Source organism: Lepeophtheirus salmonis, chromosome 3, assembly GCF_016086655.4.
Source record: "Lepeophtheirus salmonis chromosome 3, UVic_Lsal_1.4, whole genome shotgun sequence".
NCBI classification, from domain to species: Eukaryota; Metazoa; Arthropoda; class Copepoda; order Siphonostomatoida; family Caligidae; genus Lepeophtheirus; species Lepeophtheirus salmonis.
In genome coordinates, this window is record NC_052133.2 from 20,753,395 (window position 1) to 20,778,642 (window position 25,248).

Sequence of the window (25,248 nt, forward strand, 5' to 3'; positions counted from 1 at the left end):
TATTCTTGAGTTCAGAACAGATCAATATAAAGTCTATGTGTTCTTGAAGGACATGAAAAAATAACTCTCAGGATTTGTTGGGAGAGTTATAAGGTTAAGTTCTTTTTGGACTTATAGTAAGATTGAGGATCAAAATGGGATTGATTCGTGTCAATGTCTTCGCTTATTTCCTTCCTCAGATGTTATTATAATTGTAGAAAATATGAGCTTAGAGTAAGATATAAAAACAAACGCCGAAATCAACATGGTAGTCTTGACAATTTGAGAACTGTTTGGGAGGAGATATGCTTTGCAGTTTTTGACGTGTTAGCTGCAATCCCCCATGAACGGAAGAAAACAAATACAAATCCCACATCATAGCCAATAAAGATATGAAGGAATTACTCCGACGTAGATCCTCAATTATAACTTCCCAAATCATGAGTGTTACCCTCTATCATCCATGAGTTTGAAACAGTACAGGGAGAACTATAGAAACCATAAGTCCCCACTTTTTTAGACAAAGGGGAATATTTCTATTATAATATTGTAATCCTGTGTGATATCATTATAACCCCCCCCACTGACAAATGCATTCCGTCAACGCGTTTCAATTTATACTTTCATCTTCCCTCCTCAAAAATTAAAAAAAAAAGGATAACAGCTTCTAAAAAAGAAAAGCAAACTGTTGAAGTTGCAACTACAAATCCCTCTTGTCTAAGGTCATATTTTATTTCAAATATACCTGCCCTTAGGTTATTTATTGAAAGATTATAACAGCTAAGCTGCTCTCCTTCAGAACATTCTTCAATTACCATGTTGATTTTCGGTTTGTTTATTTTTTTAGACCCTGAACATTTTCACTGTAATTGATTTTATGTATTATATATTATGTGCGTCTCCATAAGTCAAACTCATTAAGGATCAAGATTCATTGACCTTTCTTGTACTATGTAGAGCTCATTAGTAGTATTTTTGCAATTATAATAACTTAGTTATATATTGTAAGAACATTCATGCGATCAAGTAAATGACATTTTTTTTGCTTGCTTGCTTGTTTTTAATTCACGTATTTTAAATTAGGTTACCCTGTCATTTTTTATTTTTTGCAGTTAATGGATAAATAAATGCCAGGTAGGAAATTTTTTCTTATTTTTCTTTATTAAAAAAAATTATACGAAAAGCAATATTGCGTGAACAGTATGAAGAAAAAAAAATACTGATTAGTTTTTCCTCTTACGTTACTCTTCAATTCAAAAAAAATAAAATATGAAACCGTATTCAGTCTAATAGGTCAATAATAAAAATTAGTTGGACTTTTATCTTACTGCCTCAAGGTAAATTCACTGCAAGAAATCAATATGTAACTAGGTAGTATCTGTGTAGCGTGACCTTAACAAATGGTTAGTCATTTTATTTAAGTAAGATACAATATATCAAAGACTGTCCTTGAAAGGTATTTAAAGGGCTGTAAATAGTAATACATTTTTTTTTGTTTGTTACTAACTAAATATTTTTTTTAATACGTAATAATATACGCTATATGTACTAGGAGAAGACGTGTCCTTCGATATTCATTAGTGACTTATACGTATGTATTATAAAAGGATGATGCGATAAAAAAGGTTTTATGATATATGAATTCTTGACGTGAGGAATACGAGGGTTGTTTGAAAAGTCCGTGAGAGGATACTATTGGTGTGTATAGAGGTTATGTTTAGTAAGTAGCATCTCTTGGAAAAACACTCACCAACTTTCAACCAGATCCGTCAATTTCTTTATGTTTGGTCTTCGTTTGAATCAAAGAAGTGGAGTGATTTTCAAAAACACTACGAAAAAGAATTTCGACGTTGGATTAAACATTACTTTATGAAAACCAAAACGCCTCAGGAGAATAAGCTTGATAAATATTATGGAGGCTTCAACACCTTTGACTAAAACACTTTATGACTATTTTCAAAATTTTGGGAGTGGCCATATGGGCACAAGTGACGTTGAACGTTCTGGACGCCCTCCTGAGGTTAATTCTCAAGAAACCATTGATAAAATCCATTATATGGTGATGGATAACAGAAGAGTGAAGGTGTGTGAGATTACTAATGCTGTGGGCATCGCGAGTTGGAACCCTCTTTCCATTAATTTTGCTACCAAAACTCCTCAGACTTGTACACGCCCACGATTGATTAAATACCACTGTTTTTCTTTTTTATCCCTAAACTTAGTTTTTTCTTTACACACATCCCTTCTTTAGATATAACTCAATTTATCTTTTTTCTGCGAGACGCTTAAAGTTTTGTTTTCCCTTTGCAGGAGTTAACTTATTAATTAAATTAAAAGTGTGGATTTCGTGGAGGTTGTCTAGTTCGTTATTTAGTAGTTGATGGTAACGTCAGAGTTCAATGGCGGCAAAAAGTATTCTCGTAGTTAACTATTTTTGGGAAAAAATGGATCACGTGTTTATATTTTCCTCTTGGTTTTACCTTTGATACTGGAACAGGTGCGTTGGTAGTTTTGTTCTTCTGGGGGGGGGGGAGTTCGCCGCAAAAATATTATCACCAGTATATAAATAGATTTATTTTATATATATATATACAAGAGCCTGTATATATATGATAAATAAATTGGGAGATAGCTACGTCAATGTTCTGGGAGAATATATTCTTTGCCACCTTTACTGTATCTCACAATCTAAAAGAAGCATTAAAAAATCTCAATTTTGAGTTGGACATTCCTCCAAACTATGGAGTTATTATTAGGTTACTGTTTAGAATTGTTCGTTCATACTAGCTTAACAAGAACTAATTCTTATTCAACCAATCAACGTTGTAAAGACACTAATTAGAAGACAAGAAACAAAAACATTGATGTCTGACAACGAAATACAGTCTGAATTTGTTTGTTAGTGAAGAAACGACATATTTGGAGAACAATGATATAAAAACCCCGCTTAATGAACGCCGTTTTTTCTTGTTCATGTGCTCAAAAATGACTGACAGTTTCCCTTCAATCTCCAAAACTATTTAGTATCTACATAATATGTATTTATAACGGTAGTAGGTCAAAACGTTGACAGACAAAATGTCAAACGATCAAAAGGTCGAATGCAGAAAACGTCGACCGGAAAATATTACATTTCAAATTATGAAAAACAATTTCTAATTCCTACTGTAGTTCATGACAACTCGTATTCTTAGGTAAATATTGGGATGTTAGAAGGGCCAAAAAATGGATGGCAACATATATATTTGATACTCTTTTTTTAGATCTGCAGATATTTCCCGCCCGAGACATGTATCGCCGGTTACCAAAAAAAGGATAAACCCCACACCCGTCAGATAAGTTACCTTCATATGCCTCTTTCAACTCCTCAATTTATATTTATTGCTGGTTCCCAAAACGAGATGAAACAATAAAGAGCCTCAAACTTTGAGAGCCCTTTGGGATGTAAATGTAAGTAGTGGTGGGGGGGTTTCTCCCATTTTGGGTCCCAGTTGCAAGCCAAAACAGCCCCAGTATTCGATGTAAATGAGGGCTGTATGTGTTTCTTAGTGGTTGCTTAAATAGTGGCGGTTGGTTACCTCCGATTTTGGATCACGGCAGTACCCAAACACAGCCCCACCATTCAGGCGGAATAATGTGGTTGGGAGGGGCCCTTACTGGTAGTTTATATAAAAACGGTGGTGGTGGGGGTATGTTTCAGGCGGGAAATGTCTGAATGAGATATATCGCAATGCCGTTTGGAGGAGCCCCTTATTTTATTTTCTACGGTCGACATTCTGTCAGTCGATACTTTGTCTGGTCGACGTTATGTCTACTCGATGATTTTTCTATTTGACATTTAGTCTATAAGGCAGGTAGTCTAGTCGACACTTTGTCCATTCGTTTAGGACGGTCGACGTACCATTTATATAGAGATTTTCAAGATCGAATAACTCTGCTAGTGCGTCTGCAAGGTTTGGGCTGGAGGGGCTAATAATTTTACAAAAAAATTAATTTTTGAAGTTCATTTAATTTTTCTAATTTTTTTTTCAAAAAAATTAATTTTTTTGTGAAAAGCAGTGGATTTTTGAAATTTTTCTCGAAAAAATCTAATATTTTAAATTAATTTAATATTTCTAATGTTTTTTCAAAAATTTATGTTCAAAATTTTAAAAAAATTAACTTTTTATGAACAACTATAGATTTTTGAAAAAAAAAAAAAAATTTAATTTTTCTAATTTTTTCATACAAAATCCAAAAACCAATCCCACCCCATATATATAATCCTGCGGACATCCTGCTCTGAAACTCCCCACTGTCAATATCTTTGTCCCATGTGTCACATTCCTTACTTTTTTTTCCTTTTTTAATTCCTCCCTTGTATTTTTACGGGTGATTCCAACACTTAAAGGATTTATATGTACGTAGCTCCTGTTTATTTCTATGTATTTGTTTTAAGCAACCCCAAGCCTGATTCAATTCTTGGAGGAAGAATATGCATTGAGGAGTGATATCATCATGAATACACAAACACACACACCGTTACATATACATGTTATATCGTCAATAATGTAAACATTCAAGGCTTATATTACTCTTAAATTTGTATATACTTCAATTTATCTAATAATTTAAAAAGTAAAGTTACTTCAATTCTATTCAATTAGGTGTTGGCATTCCTTGGATTCAAGTGTGCAAGCTTTAGAGAGAGAATCTTTCTTTGTTGTATAGTATGAAAGGGATTGCTGCATCCCTAATGGACGTGATTATCTTTCTTCTTCTCACGATGGTGCTCAAAGGTAAGTTTAATATAATAATAGGTGTTCATGTAATTAATACTATTATAAGTTATAAGATTCAAATTTTAATTACTCCTCTCTCAAATGGTGAAAATATTGTGTCGTATTAGAGCTGAAAGAATTAATTATTCCTAAGAATCGTGAAGGGATTTCAGCTTTCATGTTAATTTTCAATACCGGATATAAGAATCGATTCCTTTACAATGTCAGAGGAATCGATTTTATGACTATTTGTAATCAACTTTTTATCCAACAAAAAAGCTTGGTCTGGAGCAGTCTCATATACAAATTCAGTCTAGATCGGTCCAAAGGAAAAGTTCGGTCCGGATCGGTCCAAAGGAAAAATTCGGTCTAGTTCGGTCCACAAAAAAAAATCGGTCTTATTACAGATAAATTGTTTGTAACATGACATCATATGTTTTTTCAAGTACAATGACGTTATACGAAGTTTAAACAGAGATAGCTCGGATTAATTTTGATCCTATCCTCTCTTATATGTATACAGTATTTGATCTAAAAATTATCCTATACAATTGAGATTTTTTTGAAAAAAATAAATGACCGTTGAACAAGGAAAAAAATGGCCTCTCATAATATATGAGACCGAAAAAATCGATCCATGGTCTGAGACCGCGGTCTTGACAGAGAAGTCGGTCCAAATCGATCTAGAAAAAAATAACTTTAGACCGAACCGGAGAAAAAATTCGGTGCTGGACCAAGACTCAACACTATTTAATAGAGTATCCGCTCTTACTTTTTCCGTTGATCCGTGCAATTCTAAAAATTTTCAATAGGGCATAAGCATTGTTTAATTATATTGGTTTGAAAATAGAGAGTATTGCGAGAAAATAATGCAACTCCATACATGATAACTATTAATGATGTGCCGCGAACTGCATTTTACTGTTTATAAAATTGAATGCCTCAATCGCCCTGTTTTATTATATATATATATGATCCTAAAATGCATTAAAATATGTCATTACATTATCCTACAATCTTATTTCTGTATTGTAGATAAAATAGACTGTTATTATGGAAATAATTCTTTAATTATCCTAACTTTATCGTCCCAAATTGATCTATAAAAAAACTATATATATATATATATACAAAACTAGCCATTATGAGGTATTTTCAGTATTTATTACTTTGATTTAATTCAAATATCAGTGTTTATCATTGGCATCAAGTATTATTCACTGCAGGTATTAAGACTTTTTTTATTCATAAAGAGTCCATATTTATTCGGTCCACTCCAGTCTTAAGATGGGTCTATAAGACTATAATCAGTACTAGAACTGATAAATAAAAGAAGAAATAAAGTTGAGTGACGTTATCAAGGACCGAACTTTATCAGTTTGTGGACTGAAATGCAGGACTCAACTATACTGGACCGTGACTGAACTAAACTGTAGTTTTCAGTTCTAAATAGAAACCAAACTTTATAAGTATTGGGAGTGAGACAGAACTGAACGGGACTATGTAGTCTTGTGTTCTAAATAAGGACCGACATGACACTACTAAAAATATCAACTTTGAGCCCCCCCCCCAAAAAAAAAAAAAAAAAATGGCATCTCCTTCAATTTCCGAGGCGTCCGCATGGGTGGTCTGGAGGGACTGTAGCCCTCCTCAAATTAATGAACTTTTGCTATTTAATAGATTTTTTTTAGTCAGAGATGAAAAATCTTAAACAACAATAGGGGTAAAAATTTTATTTTGAGAAAAATAAAAAAAAATATTTGGAAAATTTATGGAGGAGAGCAAGAAAATTAATTTTTAAAATTTTATTTTAAAAATGTAATTTTTTTTTTAGAGCTATGGATTTTGGATGTTTCTTTCCAAAAAACATAATTTTTTGTGAATAACTCCGGATTTTATAAATTTTTTTTACAAAAAATTTAATATTTGTACATTTTTTCCCAAAAGTTTAATGTTTGAAATTTAATTGTTAAATTTTTTTTTAATTTTTTGATAAATGACTGTGGCTTTTTGAAATTTTTTTCCAAAAAAAAATTTAATTTTTTAATTTTTTTCCAAAAAAAAAAATATTTGAATTTTTGTACAAAAAAATTAGTTTTTTTGAGAAATGGCTATTGATTTTTGAAATTTGTTTCAAAAATTTTTTTTTTTGTAAATTGGTGTGGTTTTCTGATTTTTTTTCCAAAAAATGTAATTTTTATAAGTTAATTCTTGAAATTTTTTGTAAATGGATATTAAAAAAATTTTAATTTTAAAAACAATCACCCCTCACCCCCAAAAAAAAAACACACCCCAAGCAACAACAATAATATATATCCTGCGAACGCCCCTGAATTATGATGCGATTTATGACGTGAGTGAAATGCTCACGTCTTCACTTTTCCGTAATCGTCTCAGGCCTATTTCATATGCATAATATGTATGTTAGTACCTTCGAGTAGGACTATACATAAAGAAGTAATTTCTTTTTTGTCCTCGATTTTCTTTTGTATGTACATACTTTTTCAACCCCTTCAAGTAAGTAAATTTTTACTTTTTTTTTTTATGATTCTGTAGTTTAAAAAAAAGTACAGAAACTTTCTATATCAAAGTAATGTTGGAAAAATAAAAGTGAAATCAATTTCATTCAGATATTATATGACCATATATTCTATGTACGGATGTATATATTTACAGTCAGCTGTTATCCTTTTGGCCACTATGGAGAAACTATACTTAATCCACCTCAAATGATAATTGGGAGCAGAGGTAATGATAATCTTATTCGGCCAGCATTTATTATGATAATAGAATATATACATTTTCTCCCATAGCTTGGGAGATTTACAATAGGCCTCACAGCAACGTCGACCTCCAAAGCCCTTTCGACAATGAAGGATATTTTTCTAATTGTTCCCCATGTCCTTTTGTAGTCCCTGAATGTCCTTGTGACTACTACAATCCATATCCCCCCGTGCGTCCGACTACACCATCGACAACAGGTACGTACATATATATTCAAAGTGTACAAGTTGGGATTCTGTACAAGTTGCAACATTAAAATGTGTTGAATCATTTATAATGGATGGTAGTAGCTCTGTATCCATGATATTTGACTATTTTTGATGCTGTGTTAATTTCGTGTGCTATGACTAGAGAAAATGTCTTTGTCAACAAGCAATTTGGATGAAGATTACGAGGCGTAATGGAACAATTTGATGAACGTTTTGTCCAACTAAAACAACTCTTTCCTTTTTTTTTTACGAAATAAAGACTGGGCCAAATACGAGAAAAAGGGAACGCAATGTAAGAAAGACGGAATTAACAATGTTTTGATGAAGATAACTTATAAAAGTTCTTATGCCCAGGATAATTAAATTACTCGTAAATTTATACTAAAAAAATAATTATGAAATGATAACATCAATAACTACATAATTGGTAGATAATAAACGTAGGAATTGTAGCTTGTACAATTGGATTTTTAGAAGTTGTAACTTGTTCAAGGTATCGCAATTTGTACATCCCATAAAATGTGTAGGTTAATATGTTATATATCTTATTAAATATCAATTATAGTAGAACCCTTCCATCTCCCAACTTGGATACGAATTGATAATGAGACAGAGTGGTACTTGAGCGCAATAACCCATGATAGTTGGCATGTGGCAGAAGCAAAAGCAATTTCCTTAGGAGGACATTTATTGGAGATCCGGGAGGATTCTTTTTTTTTGAAGAAGATGAATAAAAGAGTCAAGAAAAAGAAGACAACGACGACTAAAAGGAGGAGTAATGATGGTAGTCGTATTCGTGGACTATTGGGAAAAGTTCTCAAAAAATGTAGGTTGAACAGGTCAGGCAGGGCAAAAAAAAAGAGAGAAATAAAAAGTGAAACTCTGGTTATATTTTCTACTTTTTCCTTCTTGATGCATCGTATATATATATATATATATACATTTTCCTGAAGGAGAAAATTCATTAGATGAAATATCTGAAGCTAAATATTATTATTATGTGTTTAAATAGCTCAAGGTTTGCTCTCTTCTTCTATATATAAATAAATATACAGTATGTAAGTCTGATTGACGCAAAATACAAAGAGTGCTGTTATATTTATTTTGTATGATTACTACGAGGAGCTCTAAGTAATAATGCTAAAAAATCAGAATTGAGATACCCTTCGCAGTTCTCACTCTACAACAATCTACATAAGATAAACTATATCTACGCTGTACTTGTATAAGTACAGCGTACAAGTTGTAACCGAAAAGTGAAGGATTTTGAGTACTGCTTTTGATAAGGATAATGAATGCATGCCTTGAATGCTTGATATATTAATAATATAATTCATGATTATTCCGATAAAAACTAAAACAACTTCTGTGGCACATCAGATTAAATGTTCACAGTTAAATCAGGTGTTGGGTCATTCCGTATTTAGACCCAAAAGACTATATTCCCGTCCAGTCCGGGGATTTGGACTCAAGACTTGCAACTTGACTTGAGTACATGTTTTGAAGACTATGATTTGATTTGATCACACTATGAAAGACTCGCTGCTCGAATCGGACACAAAAGTCATTTAAATTTTTTCACTGAAACTAAATCCTACACATTAAAGTAGTGATGTGTCGGTCCTTACTTAGGACTGAAAGCTACTCCAGTCCGGTCCAGCTGAGTCCTGCATATCGCTCCTAAAAACTTGTAAAGATGTCACTCAACTTTATTTCTTATATTTTTAATCTGTTCTAATATTGACAGTCCTAAGGATAAACACAGCAATACTTTCAAGTATATTTAATTTTCTATGGACTTGAACTGTACTCGACGAAAATATTCAAGGACTTGAACTTGTGAGTAAAGAGTTGAGACTCGACTTGGGTGGTCCATTGAAATCTGAACACTTACTAATTCAATAAGAAATGAAGGTTCAAAGCAAAACAAACTTGAACTCTCTAGATTCCGTGCAAGTCGAGAAAATGACACTTGAACGTGATCCACAAATTTCCATTTGCACACTCCAAGGAGCTGAGCGTCTCCAGGACCGCTGTCTCCGCCGTCAGCAAGTCCAAAACGTTGAAGAGGAAGAAAGGATTTTGTCAATTGGCCAAAATGGACCCGGATGAGTTAAAGAGAACACTCCAGGCCAATCCATTTAAGTCCATGAGGGTCAATTGAAAATACCTTGGGATTTCACGACAGTCTGTCCAGAGGTCTATTAAAAAAAGTGGCTGGAAAGAGCCTCGTGAGGGTTGTGAAACCCATCTCTCCTTTGCGAGTTCTTTTGAACTTTTTTTGACACTTTTTATTTATTGAAATTCTATTGTTAATTAACAAATTTTATGTTGTTGAATTTTAAAATTCAAAGTGTTCAGATTTGAATGGACCACTCGACTTTTTCCCACCTCTGATTTTCAATACGTAATTTTTAGTCCTCCTTTTGATAAGGATATTGCTTTTTTTGAATGCTTGACATATGAATGATATAATTCCTGACTTTTTTATTTTATGAAAGTTAACTAATTAATTATGAGTTTTCTATGGAAAATTAGATATATGTCAACTTCCCACAGTAATATTACACGAAAATATTTAATAACCAATTAATATATATAGATCAAAATGAAATGATGGCCTAGGTTCACGAATCGTCCTTTTTTCATGTGCAGAGACTTTTTTCTAATTGATGAAAATTCCGTTTTTATTAAGGACAATTGCCGCATGTTAAAGTTTGACATATATAGAAAACAAACAAACTTTAAATTAACAAAGTTAAAAGTTCCATAATATTTAATTTAATTTAAACAGAGTCAAGTATATGAACTAAAAAATATTTCCTAAGAAACAAGAATAAAAAAGAATATTAAATTCAAAATATTCACAAATCCCTTCCCCTCAGACAAATGTCCTCTTGTTTTCGGAAAACAAAGCAATAGATTACTGGTCAGCCAAGTATGATAATAGTATCTATAAGCTAGTAGTTGATAATCAAAATAACTGATTTTGTAGTTAAATAAGGCGTTCAATTGTAAATTGTACAATCTGTATATCATAAAAATTACAGCTTGTAGACAACATTTATAGAGTCCGTCAACATAAAAGCAAGTTAAACTGATTTGTCTCAAAATTGAGTGTTGATTACATCTGTACTCTTTGATAAATTATGCTCCATTTCTAACAACAAAATAATCTTATTACCTCTTTGAGTGCACCACAAATTGTACTTGAAGAAGGTAAAATTAATTGTACCAATATAAAAATAATAAATTGATTTGTTTAAAAGCCGTCATATCGAGGCCAATACAAGTCAAATAAATGATTTACATTATAGGTAGAATTCGTAGGTATCTTAAGGCATCCAACGTTTTTTGACTATAAAGCCTATCATTGAGTCCAATAATATGTCTATGAAATATTGGGTTGTATTTGAAGTATAGGCAATAAATTGGTATTTTTTTTAAATTTCTGTTCAAGACTGTTTTTATGTTGAAGCACCACATATTATAATTTATCATAAGGAGAGAGAAGGTGGGGAGGAGAGTGGAGTGGAGGGGGGAGGGGGTCTTAAATGGGTCAAAACATGGTTTTGTTCAAAAAAAGAAAGAAAAAGAGAAAATTTTAAAAAGTAAGTAGAGAATGATTTGTGGGTAATAATGATTAGTAGTACTTTATACCTACATATATGGGCTTCATTTCAATATATTCATTCCCTCCTATGACTTACTTTCAACATACATACAATGCACCTAATATTGTCCTACCACCATCACCATAGTCCATAGATCCTCTCTCTCTTTCTCCTTGTGTCTCGCATTTGGGGCGGTATTCAAACTAATAAGAATAATAACAATAAAAGCACAACTACACACGACTTAAAAGGATGTCAAGGACACGACGATAGGAAAGAAATACATAGGAGAATATGAATTCATATACAATAATAAATAGTCGTATATAAAGTGTATCCAAGTTTTTTTTTTTTAAATGCAAACCTTTGTTTTGTTTTCCCACCTACTTTTTTTTTTCAAGGTGGTGAGTGTGGAGGGTTCGAACCCCCTTCCCCTCAAAAAAATATTTAAATAATGAAAACCTATTTTTATATAAATAACAGTGTTGAGACTCGGCTTCTGACGAAATTTTTCGTCCAGTTCGGTTTTAAGTGATATTTTACCCCAGACAAATGAATTTGGAAGTCGAGAGAGGGGGGAATTATATAATGTTTGTATAGGTGTTGTGGTGGGGTCATGATTAGAGTGGGTTGGAGCTTTTTTGACAGAATACATTTTCTATAAATCCAAATTAAACATTTATACTTTCATTAAATTATTTCAGAGTGAATTTTTTTTCTAACCAGATGGAGTTGTTCGGATTACAATTACTCCATCTAACCTAGGAACCGTCTTTGAAGTGATAAAGTATATTTCCTTCTCTAGGAATGACCTTGACGCAAATATACGGACATTGGGTTTTAGAGAATACATTCTTCCGAGGTCTTTGTCCACTTTGCTACGTTGTTCTACTTAAATATTTATGGGCAAGGATTAAATCCGAATGAACAGCCATATATTGATCGTTGGCCCCAATAGCTCCAGAGCCACTGATCTAGATATAGAAAGAGTTTGCTGGAGGGGCAGTCTCCCATTACCTCTCAATAGGTTTAATATGAAAATAATTTGTCCCATTGTTGTCTGAAACAGTTGACTGATATTTAAACTGTGAACGGATTTTTTTTTAATTGAATTATTTATTAAATTTGTTTCCCTCTAAAATATCTTCTATTTTGTTCCACAGAAGTAAAAGTTATTTTTTTGTGTATGCTGAATTTTTACTTTAATACCATTTCAGAAGGAAGATAGTTAAAATTATATAATGGGTTCAAATCGCTCTAGGATTGATTTCCGGACCTAACCCCAATATTATAAAAATATCCAAAATGATACGTCACAGTAATATTTGATTCCTTCCCTCTTTATCTTATATTTTCTTAACTTTTTGTTCCTTCTTCTTCATATGACCCCGGAATGAAGGTTTCAGGATTATTTCATTAGTTATATATGATATACAGTAGACCCTCGGATTGCGAAGTAAATTGTACATAACACAAATATATTGTACTTTTTCTGAAAAGTAATATAAGACCCAGTTTTCAATTAGGATGATGTTTTTAAATCCTATCCGGGTTTTTGGAGACTTTTATATACATTCATTATATGGCCGGTTTTTTTTGAAGGATCACATTTTATTAGAATTAAAATGAAAAGTCCGTAATTTGTTATACAAGATCCGAAATGTTTTATCTAAAAAACAAACAAAATTTCTATTTTATCCTTGAATTGATTGATTTCAGAGTTATAGAATCGACAATGATTGGTGTCATTTTATGTCATTGTAAATACAAAAATATGGTCATACTAAGATATATATTATAATATAAAATTGGTGAATAGTTCCCTTGCTTTGGTCCACTGGTTTACTAACCATGAACAGTTTTGTAATATCTAAATGTAGCTTTGCTTTTATCTACATTGTAAAGTATTATTTAGTGGCACCTCCTGGATTTTTTTTTCGGGAATAGGGGCTTATTTTATTAACAATTATCTCCAAGTACCCCAAGGGGTATATACACGCCCAAATTGAGAACCACTGGTGTTGTAGATAGCTTTACCGATCACTGATGAGTAAGGGGAATTATGCTTGCGCCTTATCTCCCTGATTTTGACATTTATTAATCCTTTCATTTGGATTAAGGTTGGTTAATATATTCCTATGTACGCATGTAACTGATAAATCTAAGTCAAAGTAATATTCAAGTAATCTCGACGCCTCTAAAAGAAAATAATGCCATAGCGTAGTTAAATTGTACAAATATTGATCACGTGGTCTTCGTTTTATCCCTTGTTGTATCACTTTGATGCAACCGGGACTTAAAGTATGTAACTGGCTGAAGCATGGTCCTATTTAGTTTGACGGTTATTTATGACTATTTATACAAAGTGATCCTCGTAATCCAAGATATGACTGTTTGTCTACTTTTAAGTTAAATGTACGATCCCAGTGAGTTTTTATTTTTTATGTGTGTGTGTGTCCTTATGTGGAAGGCCATTCTATTTTAAAAAAATCTCCATCATGTTATATGTATGTACATATTTTATGGGTCATGACCTCAAAAAAATTAAATAACTTATGAAGTATTCAATTTTAATTTATACCCTGATTTTTTTTTTAACTTTGAGTTGAATTTTTATTCACATATATCTATTTATTTTTATGAAGAGTTTTTTGTCTGTCCTTTAAGTTTGGATGTCTTTACTAGACTTAACCTCCCTTTCAGCCTTGGCTTTTCTCGCCTCATATTTTTGACTTTACTCGTTTAATGAGAGGATTTTGTTTTATTTTTACTAACAATTTTCTGTCTTACAAATATTGTCCTTCTTACTTCCTTTTAAAACATCTGTCTCGTAATTCATTTCAAAGTACTTCTACGAATTAGTGATGGACTTTGGTCTGAAAATGCTAGACCGGTCTGAAACTGTTATGATTTTTAGTGCACCAAATTATTTTGGTCCACTAAAGAAGTTCTTCAATGTTCATTCGGCCCAGATCACAGGGGAGTACACAATATTTATATATATATATATATAGTTTTTTTTTGGGGGGGGGGAGAATTAAAAAAAATATGAAAATAATGAAAACTTTCAATAATCTACAGCTGATTACAAAAAATTAGTAAAATAAAATTTCATATATAAAATTTTATGGAAAAAAATTTCAATATATCAATTTCATATATAAAATGTCAAAAATTCATAGCTTTTTACAGAAAATTAAACTTTTGGAAAAAAATTTCATATATAAATTTGATTTATTAATTTTTGTGAAAAAAATTTCAAAAATAAAATTTAATATATTAAATTTAAAAAAAATAAAATTACAAAAATCTATAGATATTCAGTGAAAATTAAATTTTTGGAAAAAAATTTAGAAATTTTCAGGAATTTTTTTTAAAAATCCATAGTTAAACATCAGAAATTAAATTTTTTGGAAAAAAAATTCAAAAAAAAATTTCAAATATTGAATTTTTTGGAGTAAAATTCAAAAATCCATAGTTCACAAAAAAAAAAAAAAAAAAAAAAAGAATTTTTACACCTAATTTTGTGTAAAGTTATTCCATTCTGACCCATCAATTTTTAGTAAAAAGCAAAAATTCCGTATTTCTTGTGGCTTATCCATGGAGATGCCCTTGTAGAGGTTTGTTATTTATTTGTTTATTTCATTTAACTCTAGGAGGTAATAGTCTCATTCCCACAAAAATTTTAAATTACCCGATTGGGGGTAATTTACCTCTGTTTCCCTCCCGACCACTGGTCTAGACCGATACTCAAGATGAATTGTTAATGAAATAAGCTGTGGTTCAAAATTGTGAACATGGATAGAGACCGAAAAAATTAATTTATACAGTCTATAATACAGAAATTCGTTACTTGTGATCCATTTACTTTAAATTAACAGTCATTATTTAAGATTTACCCAAAAACAAAAGCTGAATAACAGATGCAAGAAATGATAATGTAATAACACCACGTAGCCTACGTTGGCCTCAATATAACGGCCTCAACTCGAGTCTTGAACGGCGCGTTGGGTCTGGAAACTAACGCCCAATCTAAATTCTTACATTACAGGACGATGGAGTTGACCAGGGACTTTATGGTTGAGTGATGAACTCTGTGACATTTTTTACCAAAAGTAACTCTAGACAAAATAATCCATCGGATTAAGGTCAAGGGAGCTAGGAGGGGAAATATCCTTGGACACCCAGTTGTAACAGTGCTCTTTGGTCTAATCTTGAGTCGTTTTTGGAGGTGTGACAGGGGAAATAGTCCTGTTGCGAGTGACCGTCTTGATCCAGGGCAGCACCACAGACATCAAAATCATCACAATAATTGGCTTGAAATATTCAACTATGAATTCCATGGCAGTGAAACGTTTATAAATATATTTCACCACAAAAGAACACAGTTTGCAATATCATCATAATATCTAACAGTCATGAACGCCAAAGTATCGGTATTAACATCTTGCCACAATTATTGTTATTCTTGTAGACAAGGATATTTCTTCAGCCTTATAAATGCGTTTTTTCACATTATTTTATAGTTTTGGGGTCAATCTAGAACAAATCACTTGAGAGCGAACCGAACAAAAAATCGGACTTGATCCGAGTTTCAACACTACGACTGTTTATAATTATAATATCTATGATATTACACCCCTCACATACTTTGACTAGTATGAACAAAATATGTTCATACATTGTGCTCATAAATAATTATTCCTACTTCAAATGCTTTTCAAAAACCATGCTTTGCTTTGAGTCTTCTTTTTCAATACTCAATGTACAAACATACACACATACATATGTGTGCCCCTGACCTTTTTCTTTTCCCTTTGTCACAAAGGGGGATTTATTTTGGTTATTTCTGTTGGAGTTAACCTTGGAACTCCTTCGTACGTATATCCTTTGTTTCTTTTTAACGAGGGGTCGATCCTTGGTTTAAAAAAAATAATATTCAAGTGCTTCTCAAACTTTTTTTTTCTTTTCGGAAATTAAGAAACCAATGGAAAAAAGATCATTGAACATTGTTGTATTATACAATATTATTATGGTCGTTATTTGGATTCCCAAAAAAATAACACCTGAGCAAGTCATTATTAGTTTGAAGGAGAAGAGGATATTTTTTTGAAGTTAATTAACTTCACAATAAAGTATTACTGATTCTTGTTTTTTTGCAAAATACATTTTTGAACTTGAATTTAGAAAGAGGACGCTTGAGCACCCTAAAACTATAAAATAATGTGAAAAAACGCATTTATAAGGCTGAGGAAATATCCTTGTCTACAAGAATAACACTAATTGTAGCAAGATGTTGCTTCTAAAATACAGCCAATGACGTCACTTTATAATTTTTCTTCGTGACGTATTCAATTTTTCCATTCCCTTCACAGATTAGACCTTTTTGTATTTAATTAAAAAGGATTAATTCATGGTGGCTTAGAAATGACAACCTCAGCGCCCCTAATGCACAAAAATTATTCTCAAACCCATCGTACTTTGGACAAGAATTGATCACGTGGTAATTGTTTCTCCGCTTAATTGATATCTTTGGGTCTCTCTACGTTTAAACTAGGTGTCCAAGGTCGATTTGTTTCCGCTGGATTTTTTCTAGATATTTCGGTCCAAACTGTGATCTCAGACCATAGAGCGAAATTTAATTCTGGGCTGATTTTTTAGTCTCAATCCATAGACCTACTTTTTTTTATGTCTTAATTAATGTACTCATTGTCTCCCCATCCCATGACCTGTACAAATATGAATTAGGCAACACATGCAACTTCATACGACGTTATTGTGCCCCATATGGTCACAATTTGAAACACAGAAAAGGACATCAAGCATTCATCTATAGAATCGGTCTAGACAGAATTTTCAATGAGACTGATTCAGGTCTAATTTGGCCACTAAAAACCATAACTTTTCTCAGACTGTATCCCCACACTAGTCCCTACGTATTACTATACATAATACAGTGTCTTTCAGATAAATTGTCCTCTTCTTAAACAACCATTTATTATAACCATGAGTCAACTCTAAAACTAAGAAATTTTATTTGTAAGTATCACTTTATTTACATTTTTTATTTTCGTTGTCGTTATTTTATTTTTTTGGCAAACAATTGATAAATATGGAACAGAGAAAAAGAGATACCATTATTAATATTATTTTTTTTTTTTTGCGGGCCATGAACCAAAGGACATTTTAAGGATCGTAAATTTACACAATAGAACTGTCTATCGTATTAGTTATAGACAGATTTAAACAATCTGACAATACTACCAGGAAGAAATATATAATCCTCGGAAAGATCAGAAACGATTCTTGACTGGACTCAAACACTGTCAGTAACAGCATCCCTAGGTTATCATAAGAGTAAGTTGGCAAAAGATCGCCATGTGAGAAAGGAAGCCATCTAATGCGCTGTTTCTGACGATCTTGACCTTACCTTTTATCACCACTAGCTTTTTCATCTCTTCACTGATCTAAAGGACTCTAGGTAAAGAGTGGACACTCAAGGCAAGGCGGGTAGAATTTAGTAGTTTTTAATTCTGATAGATTAAAATTACATGCTGCTACATGTTCCTCAATGCACGTAGCCAGTTTGAACAGGCTGTCCTCCCCTTATTGAAAAGGGAAGAATAAAGGTGACTACGTCACAACAATAGCATGATATTATAGGTCGGTGTTAGGAACATAGTCTTCTTTGTCTTTTGATTGAATTGTTTATTTTTCACTTAACCACTCTTTCCCTAAAGTCCTTTACACTGATTCAATGAAGGCCAACAGAGTGATCGATGGGAAGATACTTCTTTTCTTTCTAAAATCCACTGGTAGTTAGTTACCTTCCCTTCTTTTCTGATGAAAAACTCTTCACTTTAGACCGATCAATTAACAGCCAAAATGATAGGTGGATCTGTCAAGATGTTCATACAGCCCCTGTTGTCTTCAGAAGCAAAAATACGGCTGCTATTATGACATTGGCTGTCAAAAGAAGTGAATGGCATGTTATGGATCCTTATTTCTTTAGTTTTGGCCTCAGAATCAACTAAGATGTTTGCATGGATGTCCTAGAAACAGTTGTTGTACCCTGGATGAAAACTGTGGCTACTGGCAGGCCTAAACACAGTCACTGCAGGAGTGTACAAAGCCCGTACGTAGAACAGTTGAATGATTGAAGACATGATACATATCAGTTATGGCTAATTGGGTATGGCCTCCAAAATCCTCAGAATTAAATCCATGCGATTATTATCTTTGAAGAAGGTTGGGAACCAGTGCCTGCCGGACCCACCATAAAAATATTACCTCCCTGAAACCAAAATGGTGGACAGAATGACTCAAAATATTTTGTATATATCGGTATTTTAAGCTTTTTACTACATACATGACTTTTTTGTCCTTGTTTAAGAAACAATGATATCATGTATAACCATGGATTAGCAAATTATGTTCATTATATGTACATATATGCGGCTCAATCATTCATTTGTCATCCTCAGTCCTTCCTCACACCAATTAGTAAAGCTCCAAGAAAGAATGAAAAATGAACGTTTTTTTTCCCTTAATATTTAGAGATGTGAAGATATCATAATTAACATTCTTTTGTCAAATTTGTATGTAGTCTAGAGTTATTGTTACACATACAGTATATATATTGTATAATTGTTCATTCTCAAGCAGCAACTATTAGCCATTGCATACCTATCTCTCTTCATCCATCATTTATCTTAGCCTTCAAATTCAAGGTTCTTAGCAATCGCATGGACAAAGAACATCAAGTTCTCAAAATATGAATTGACCTTCTTTAAATTCATAAAGGGATTTTCAACTTACTTAGACTCAAATATGACCACTTCAATGTATTCATCGAATATATACATATATATAGTACATGTGACAACAGCACTTGGGTTGATGTCAGCCATTTTGGGGCCTTAAGAATCAAGTTTTATATGAATCAAAACCTTTTTTTTTTACTAATATTATGGAAAATTGTCAACTATTAGCGTGTTGTTTTAGATGTGAAAATGCCACTGACTAATAATAAAAATTAAGTCAGTTTACGATCTCTCAAAAAATGTATCTCTCTTACGTCAGACTAAAAATATATTATTACATAGTTAAACAATTTTATTTCCATGGAGTAACCAATATCTTAATTAACTATTACACTTTCAAGGATCAGATATTTTTATCCAATTAATCTATTTATTTTATTTTTGTCACTACATATCAAAAAATATATTCGAGTATCTATAAATAATTGTACAAATCTAGGTATTTTAGAGCCATTTTGATTTAATGCCATAATATCACTTTTTATCATTTCTATAAGGTTGTATTCAAATTTTTATATGATAAGTCGTTCAATTTTTAAAGACATTTGATGGATGTAGCGGAAAGTTGACCATTTTTATTGAGTAAATAGGGACAATATTTTGACAGAATGTTTTTGTTTTTTGAAGGATCTTTTCTTAGAAAAGATCATTTTGGCAAATGACTTTTTGACATCAATGAATATTGTTCAATACAAACTGTATCAACACACATATATTATTTGGCCAAAAAACGTTGTTGCTCTGGTTTCCTCTCTCTCAATCCGACGTCCTTTATACACCTTTATCAATTATGTGTCCCAAGACGGCGTTGCCTTCAATTATGATACAATTTGTGAAGCCAGAGTAATTTTTCCATATGAACAATTACATACTTCGTTTAGAAGGTACAGTTTCGTTACAAACGACTTAGATACATTGTACATTTCGCATTCCTTTTTGACAAGGTGCTTACAAATTACTATTAAATTAGATTTATTGATTCTTTTCATTTTTTTGAGAAAGAAAAAAAACGGAGGTACATAGATTATTTTTCCTTATGAATGAAAAAAATTACCTTTTTGTTCAAAATATGTATTTTTTTCCCTGTACATATTATTATAATACTTATGTCGAAAGACTTTGCTCAAAGAAAAATCAGTGGCTATTTGTGTTGAGACTCGGCTCAAGAAGGATTTTTTTTGCAGTCCGATTTAAGGGATTTTTTCTAAACCGAATTGGACACATATTTCTGTCGATCTCCAACTGTAGACATAAATTTAATCATTTTCAGATTGTGGAGTGATTTTTATTTGTAACAATCTAGGAACCGATCTTTTTTAAGTCTCAATATATTGACCGATTTTCTACACTACCTTGATTTATGAGCTATACAAGTATAATAATGCAACATATTTAAACTTCATATGACGTTATTGACGGTCAATGGTTACAATTTTAAAACATATATGACGTTATTAATGATTAATATATATAATTGCTCTAGACCGATCCAGATCGAATTTTGTATTGGGACAAACCTAGACAGAATTTTTCTTTGAAACCGTTCCAATCCGAACTTTTTTAAAGGAATGAATTAGTTCGGTCCACTAATAATCATATAGGCTTCATAGCAATCTCTCCAAGACTAACAGTTATCTAGTCCCTGAGTTCCTTATCTACCTTCTCCTCCTAAAAAAAATGCGATTTTGGAACTTGTATACTACGCAAATTATACAATTGAAGACCAAAAATTGAGATAAAGTACTCTAAATGATGAATGTAGTGATGTAAATGATACGGGGACCTTCTTCTTGGACATTAAAAAAGTTACAGTCATGCAATTAGTCTCAGTGGAAAATAATCAACAATTTATCTCAATTATTCTTTTTTCAAATATTGTATAAAAACTGTTTTTGTGAGGTAAAATATCTTTTTAGAGGATCTCTATTTTTAAGATAATGGAGTTAGTTTTTAGTTGTTTTTTTCTCTAGCAGATATCATTTGAATTATTAATTATTTGACTCTCAGTTAATATAATTCTATCAAAATTCAAATCACACTCAGTGAGGATACATTTGAGATATTGTTACACAACATTTACAAAGGCACAATTGCACAAAGTGCTGTAATCTTTTGTGCTAGATAGCCTTTTTCATGAACGACTCAATACTTTGATGATAGATGTTCTCTCCTCAAGAATGAAAGATTAAAAATAATAGTTTTAGAGAAAAAATATAGTATGACGTTTTGACTGATAAACCATTCAGGTTTAGTTTTAGGGAGATTTCATTAATACATTATTTCTTAGATCAAAAATATGTGCATGATATACATCAGGGATCACTTTATACAGTGTATTCTGTAAGCACGCTCAATGCAACATGCAAAACGCCTGAAAGATTTCATTTTATGTGACTACATTGTTATTTCTTAGATCAAAAATACGTATATGAGTATGATATATTTTCCTTCAAACAAATATATCTCTTATTTCTTACGAACTGGAAGGCTCTTAAGTTGAATCAATGTTACTTTTTAAAGATTTTTGTACGACAAATATCAAGATTTCATCATAAAAAAACACATCATATGTTTTATTCAATTAGGACAAATTGTATATAACTCATTCAATACTCAAATTGTATCTCATGGTCACATAATGAAAACTCTAATTTCCCTTAATGGAACATCCTTTTAGATTGAGGGAAGCAAGAGTTGATGTTTTTTTGAATACCCAGGAGTAAGATTTTACTTTATTATTCATAGTAATGATTCACTCTTAGACTTTATTAATAGAAGCTCCTTGTTAAATAAAATCACTTCTGACAATCAATCAATCCATTAACTTTTTTTTTTAATGAAACTGATTAATTGATAAGTATTAGCCCGTGGCATATTATCAAGTTCAAAGGCCAACTTTTATATTACTCGTATATCTATGTTAATATAGCAAAGTTATATGTATAATTCTATGCAGGAATGAAAAACTGTCTTTTTTTTATCTCAGAAGTAACAATTTAGTGTTTTTTTTGTGGAAACATATTTTATATTCATTCATGGACATTATTTAAGCACAACCAAGTAGTGGTTCACTGTAATATGACTGTAAAAAAAAAGGTTGTAGACAAAATTGTGTAGTAAAATTGTCGTGTACATTATCATTGTGAGACAAAAAATTTGTGGGTAAAACTATCGTGAAGCAACATCCCTCTAAGCAATATGATTATGAGTGTATCATAGCAAATTATAAGAGGTCTTAGGTGCTTAGTAACGCGTCGGCGGTCGATTTGAACTACATTCGAAACCCAAACTACTGTATTGTGTTCATATACTGATCATTAATTAATATAAAAATATTTCTCAGCAAAAGATCACTCATTAATATATATATTATGTAGCAACAATAACTAATTATCATAATACCATATTTAATGGAATTAAATATGGAATCGTAATATGTTTTTCAAAAATGCTTTCACCCAATTGTCTTAGAATCGAATAAAATGTATTATACAAAAGATGTAGAAAGTTTAACTTGTACAATCTTCTTATACAAGTGGAACACACCCTATAAATTATTACTTATGATTTATGGTGTGAACACCTCACATTCATTTTTATATCATATCTTTTGACAGATAAGGTACCTTTGTGGTTTGGTGTGAATGCTCTCGCTGATCAGTCAACTTGGGTATGGTCTTCCAATGGGGATAAAGTGGATTTGAAATTTCCCTTTTGGAATGTACTTGACTCTCAGGGAGAGTGTGGAGATATTCGTCTATTGAATGGAGTTATCCATGGATTTCAAGTGAGCTGTGATGGTTCGAGTAGTATGACTCCAAGGGGATTCATTGTCGTTAGAAAGAGTAAGATCAATTAGTTATTTATTATAGTTTAATTAATATAATCACGGTATCAATATTGTCATACCCGTACGAAAAAATATATTCGGGGTTGAATACTTTTTCGACTCAAATGTATGTTCATAAAACAAAAATATCGTTAAGGACACTTACAGGAGCGTCCGCAGGATTTTTTGTTTGTTTTTGATAATCCAAAATTTTTATCCTTCCTATTTTTATTAAAGTTTTCTTTCTTAGGGTTATAAATTTAAAGGACTACGCCATCGACAGGCATTATTTTATTACGTATCAAAACTGCAAGTACTGGTTTCAATACAAATTTAGTATAGGACTATTATACATAACTAAAACTAACATAGATAGAGTGCTTACATTGAGCAAAACTAAGGGAATTTTTTTGAGCCAAAATTAGTTGACCAAATCAATGGAAACTAGAATGGGCACTCTTGTTGGAGCGTAAAAACTCTACTCGAAATCAAATTGAGTTATCAATTTACTTCCAAAGTTATGTATTTTCTACGTTTTGTGTTAACTTGACCTTGGTCTTTGACCCTTCAAAATCTGAAACCCTCTTACTCTGACTATATAAAATCTTCGTACCAAGTTTGATCACAATAGATATGTATCTTTTGCCGTAATCCTGCATACTAACAAACATACAGAGGCAAAAATATAACCTGAACTCAACTTTGTTGCAAAGGTAAATACAGGGTGGGTCGTCTTTTTCAGCAGAATTGGGTTGAAAAAGGCTTAAAATGTAAATATTTTTTTTTCTAAAAGTGCTAAATAATGTGTTTAATAAGAAATTAGTTTTTTTTTTCGAATCATAGAATTTAATTATTTATTCCGATGGGATAAAACTCACTTCTAGTAGTCGTTCAGCAAAGTAGCATTCGGCTAAGTTGCTTTCACCAATAAGGCACTCGGCAAAGTGTCCGTGCACGATAAAAATCAAGACTTGAGTTTTTTTTTAATTATTGAAAGATATCTTATATATCAGGAGGAGGATGCTAACGCAGGAATATATGTATATCACCCCTTTTTCCCAAATTTAACCTCCCTGAATTTTTCAACGTAGGATACGTAGGACACTGATAGTTTTTTAATAATTCAATAGACCATTTTGAGCTAGGCTACCGAGGATAATACTGCATTTTAAGCTTCTTTTTTTTTTGACAGAATTAGCTTGAAAAAGGGCTTAAAAAAAGTGGTGCTTTTTTTTAAACAATGCAAAGTACATGTTTTTAGGAGGTGTTTAAATAATTTAGTTTACCATTTTGAACACGGTTTGAACTATGGTAATGGTTTATATATGGTGTATATCAATCACTCCAGATCTTTTATGGAGTCATCCTCTCCTTCAATAAAAAATAAAGAATTCCATAACGAAACCTATAATTAAATATATAAGTGAGTAAGAACATAAAAATATTTGAAGTACCCTTAATATTTTTAAGATAGTTGTATTTACTGCTAGTACAATTTGAATGTTTTGGTCATTTAGGACGGCGTCAACTTCTTCATATTTTGTATCTCTATAACTAATACCACGGTACCACTATAGTACTGCAGGGGCGTCCGTAGGGGATTGGGCTGGAGGGGGCTGTAGCCCTCCCCCAATCAAGGATATTTTTACTGAATATTCGATTTATTTTTCCTAAAGTTTTTTATAATTTTTCAATTTTTTTCCCCAAAAATGATTAATTTTTCCTTCAAAAAGTTTTATATTTGTAATTTTTTGTCAACAGCTGTAGTTTTTTGAAAAAAAAACCAATTTTTTTTTTCTGTAAATGGTAGTAGATTTCAGAAATTTTTTGACCAAAAAAATTTAACATTTGAAATTTTCAAAAAAATTGTGGAATTTTTGAAATTTTTTCCTAAAAAATTTAATATTTGAAATATTATTATCAAATTTTTTTTTTGAATAACTGTGGATTTTGTAAAACATTTTCGAAAAAAATTAATTTGTTTGTTAATAGCCGTGGATTTTTGAAATTTTTTTCAAAAAAATTTAATATTGGAATTTTTTTGAAAAAAACTGCAAAAACCATGCCTTTTCCCACGCCGAAAAAAATAAATATACAATTCTGCGGAAGCCCCTGTACTAGTCAGCGGATGGAAGGGAGTTGGGGCAAAAAATATATAAGTGACGTCATAGTCATGCAACCATACAATTTTATTTTAGAAATATAACAGTCTAAAAAAGTGGATATCCATGTCCCTTATGATTCTGGCAC

General features: G+C 31.7%; 1 protein-coding gene across 4 annotated transcripts in view; it reads left to right on the forward strand.

Annotated features, from left to right (window-relative positions):
• LOC121114595 (uncharacterized) overlaps positions 1-25,248 on the forward strand; it is a 65,654-nt gene that overhangs the window by 35,170 nt on the left and 5,236 nt on the right. Inside the window, exons 1-6 of one of the 4 annotated variants that reach the window (XM_040708602.2) lie at positions 4,427-4,563; positions 4,626-4,757; positions 7,416-7,487; positions 7,553-7,720; positions 8,298-8,558; positions 22,787-23,014. In XM_040708602.2, coding sequence (XP_040564536.1) covers positions 4,691-4,757; positions 7,416-7,487; positions 7,553-7,720; positions 8,298-8,558; positions 22,787-23,014 — 796 coding nt within the window. In that variant the 5' untranslated portion in view covers positions 4,427-4,563; positions 4,626-4,690. Of the gene's footprint in view, positions 1-4,426; positions 4,564-4,625; positions 4,758-7,415; positions 7,488-7,552; positions 7,721-8,297; positions 8,559-22,786; positions 23,015-25,248 lie in introns of those variants that run through there. The other 3 variants (XM_040708603.2, XM_071887141.1, XM_071887142.1) reach the window with 3 other exon arrangements.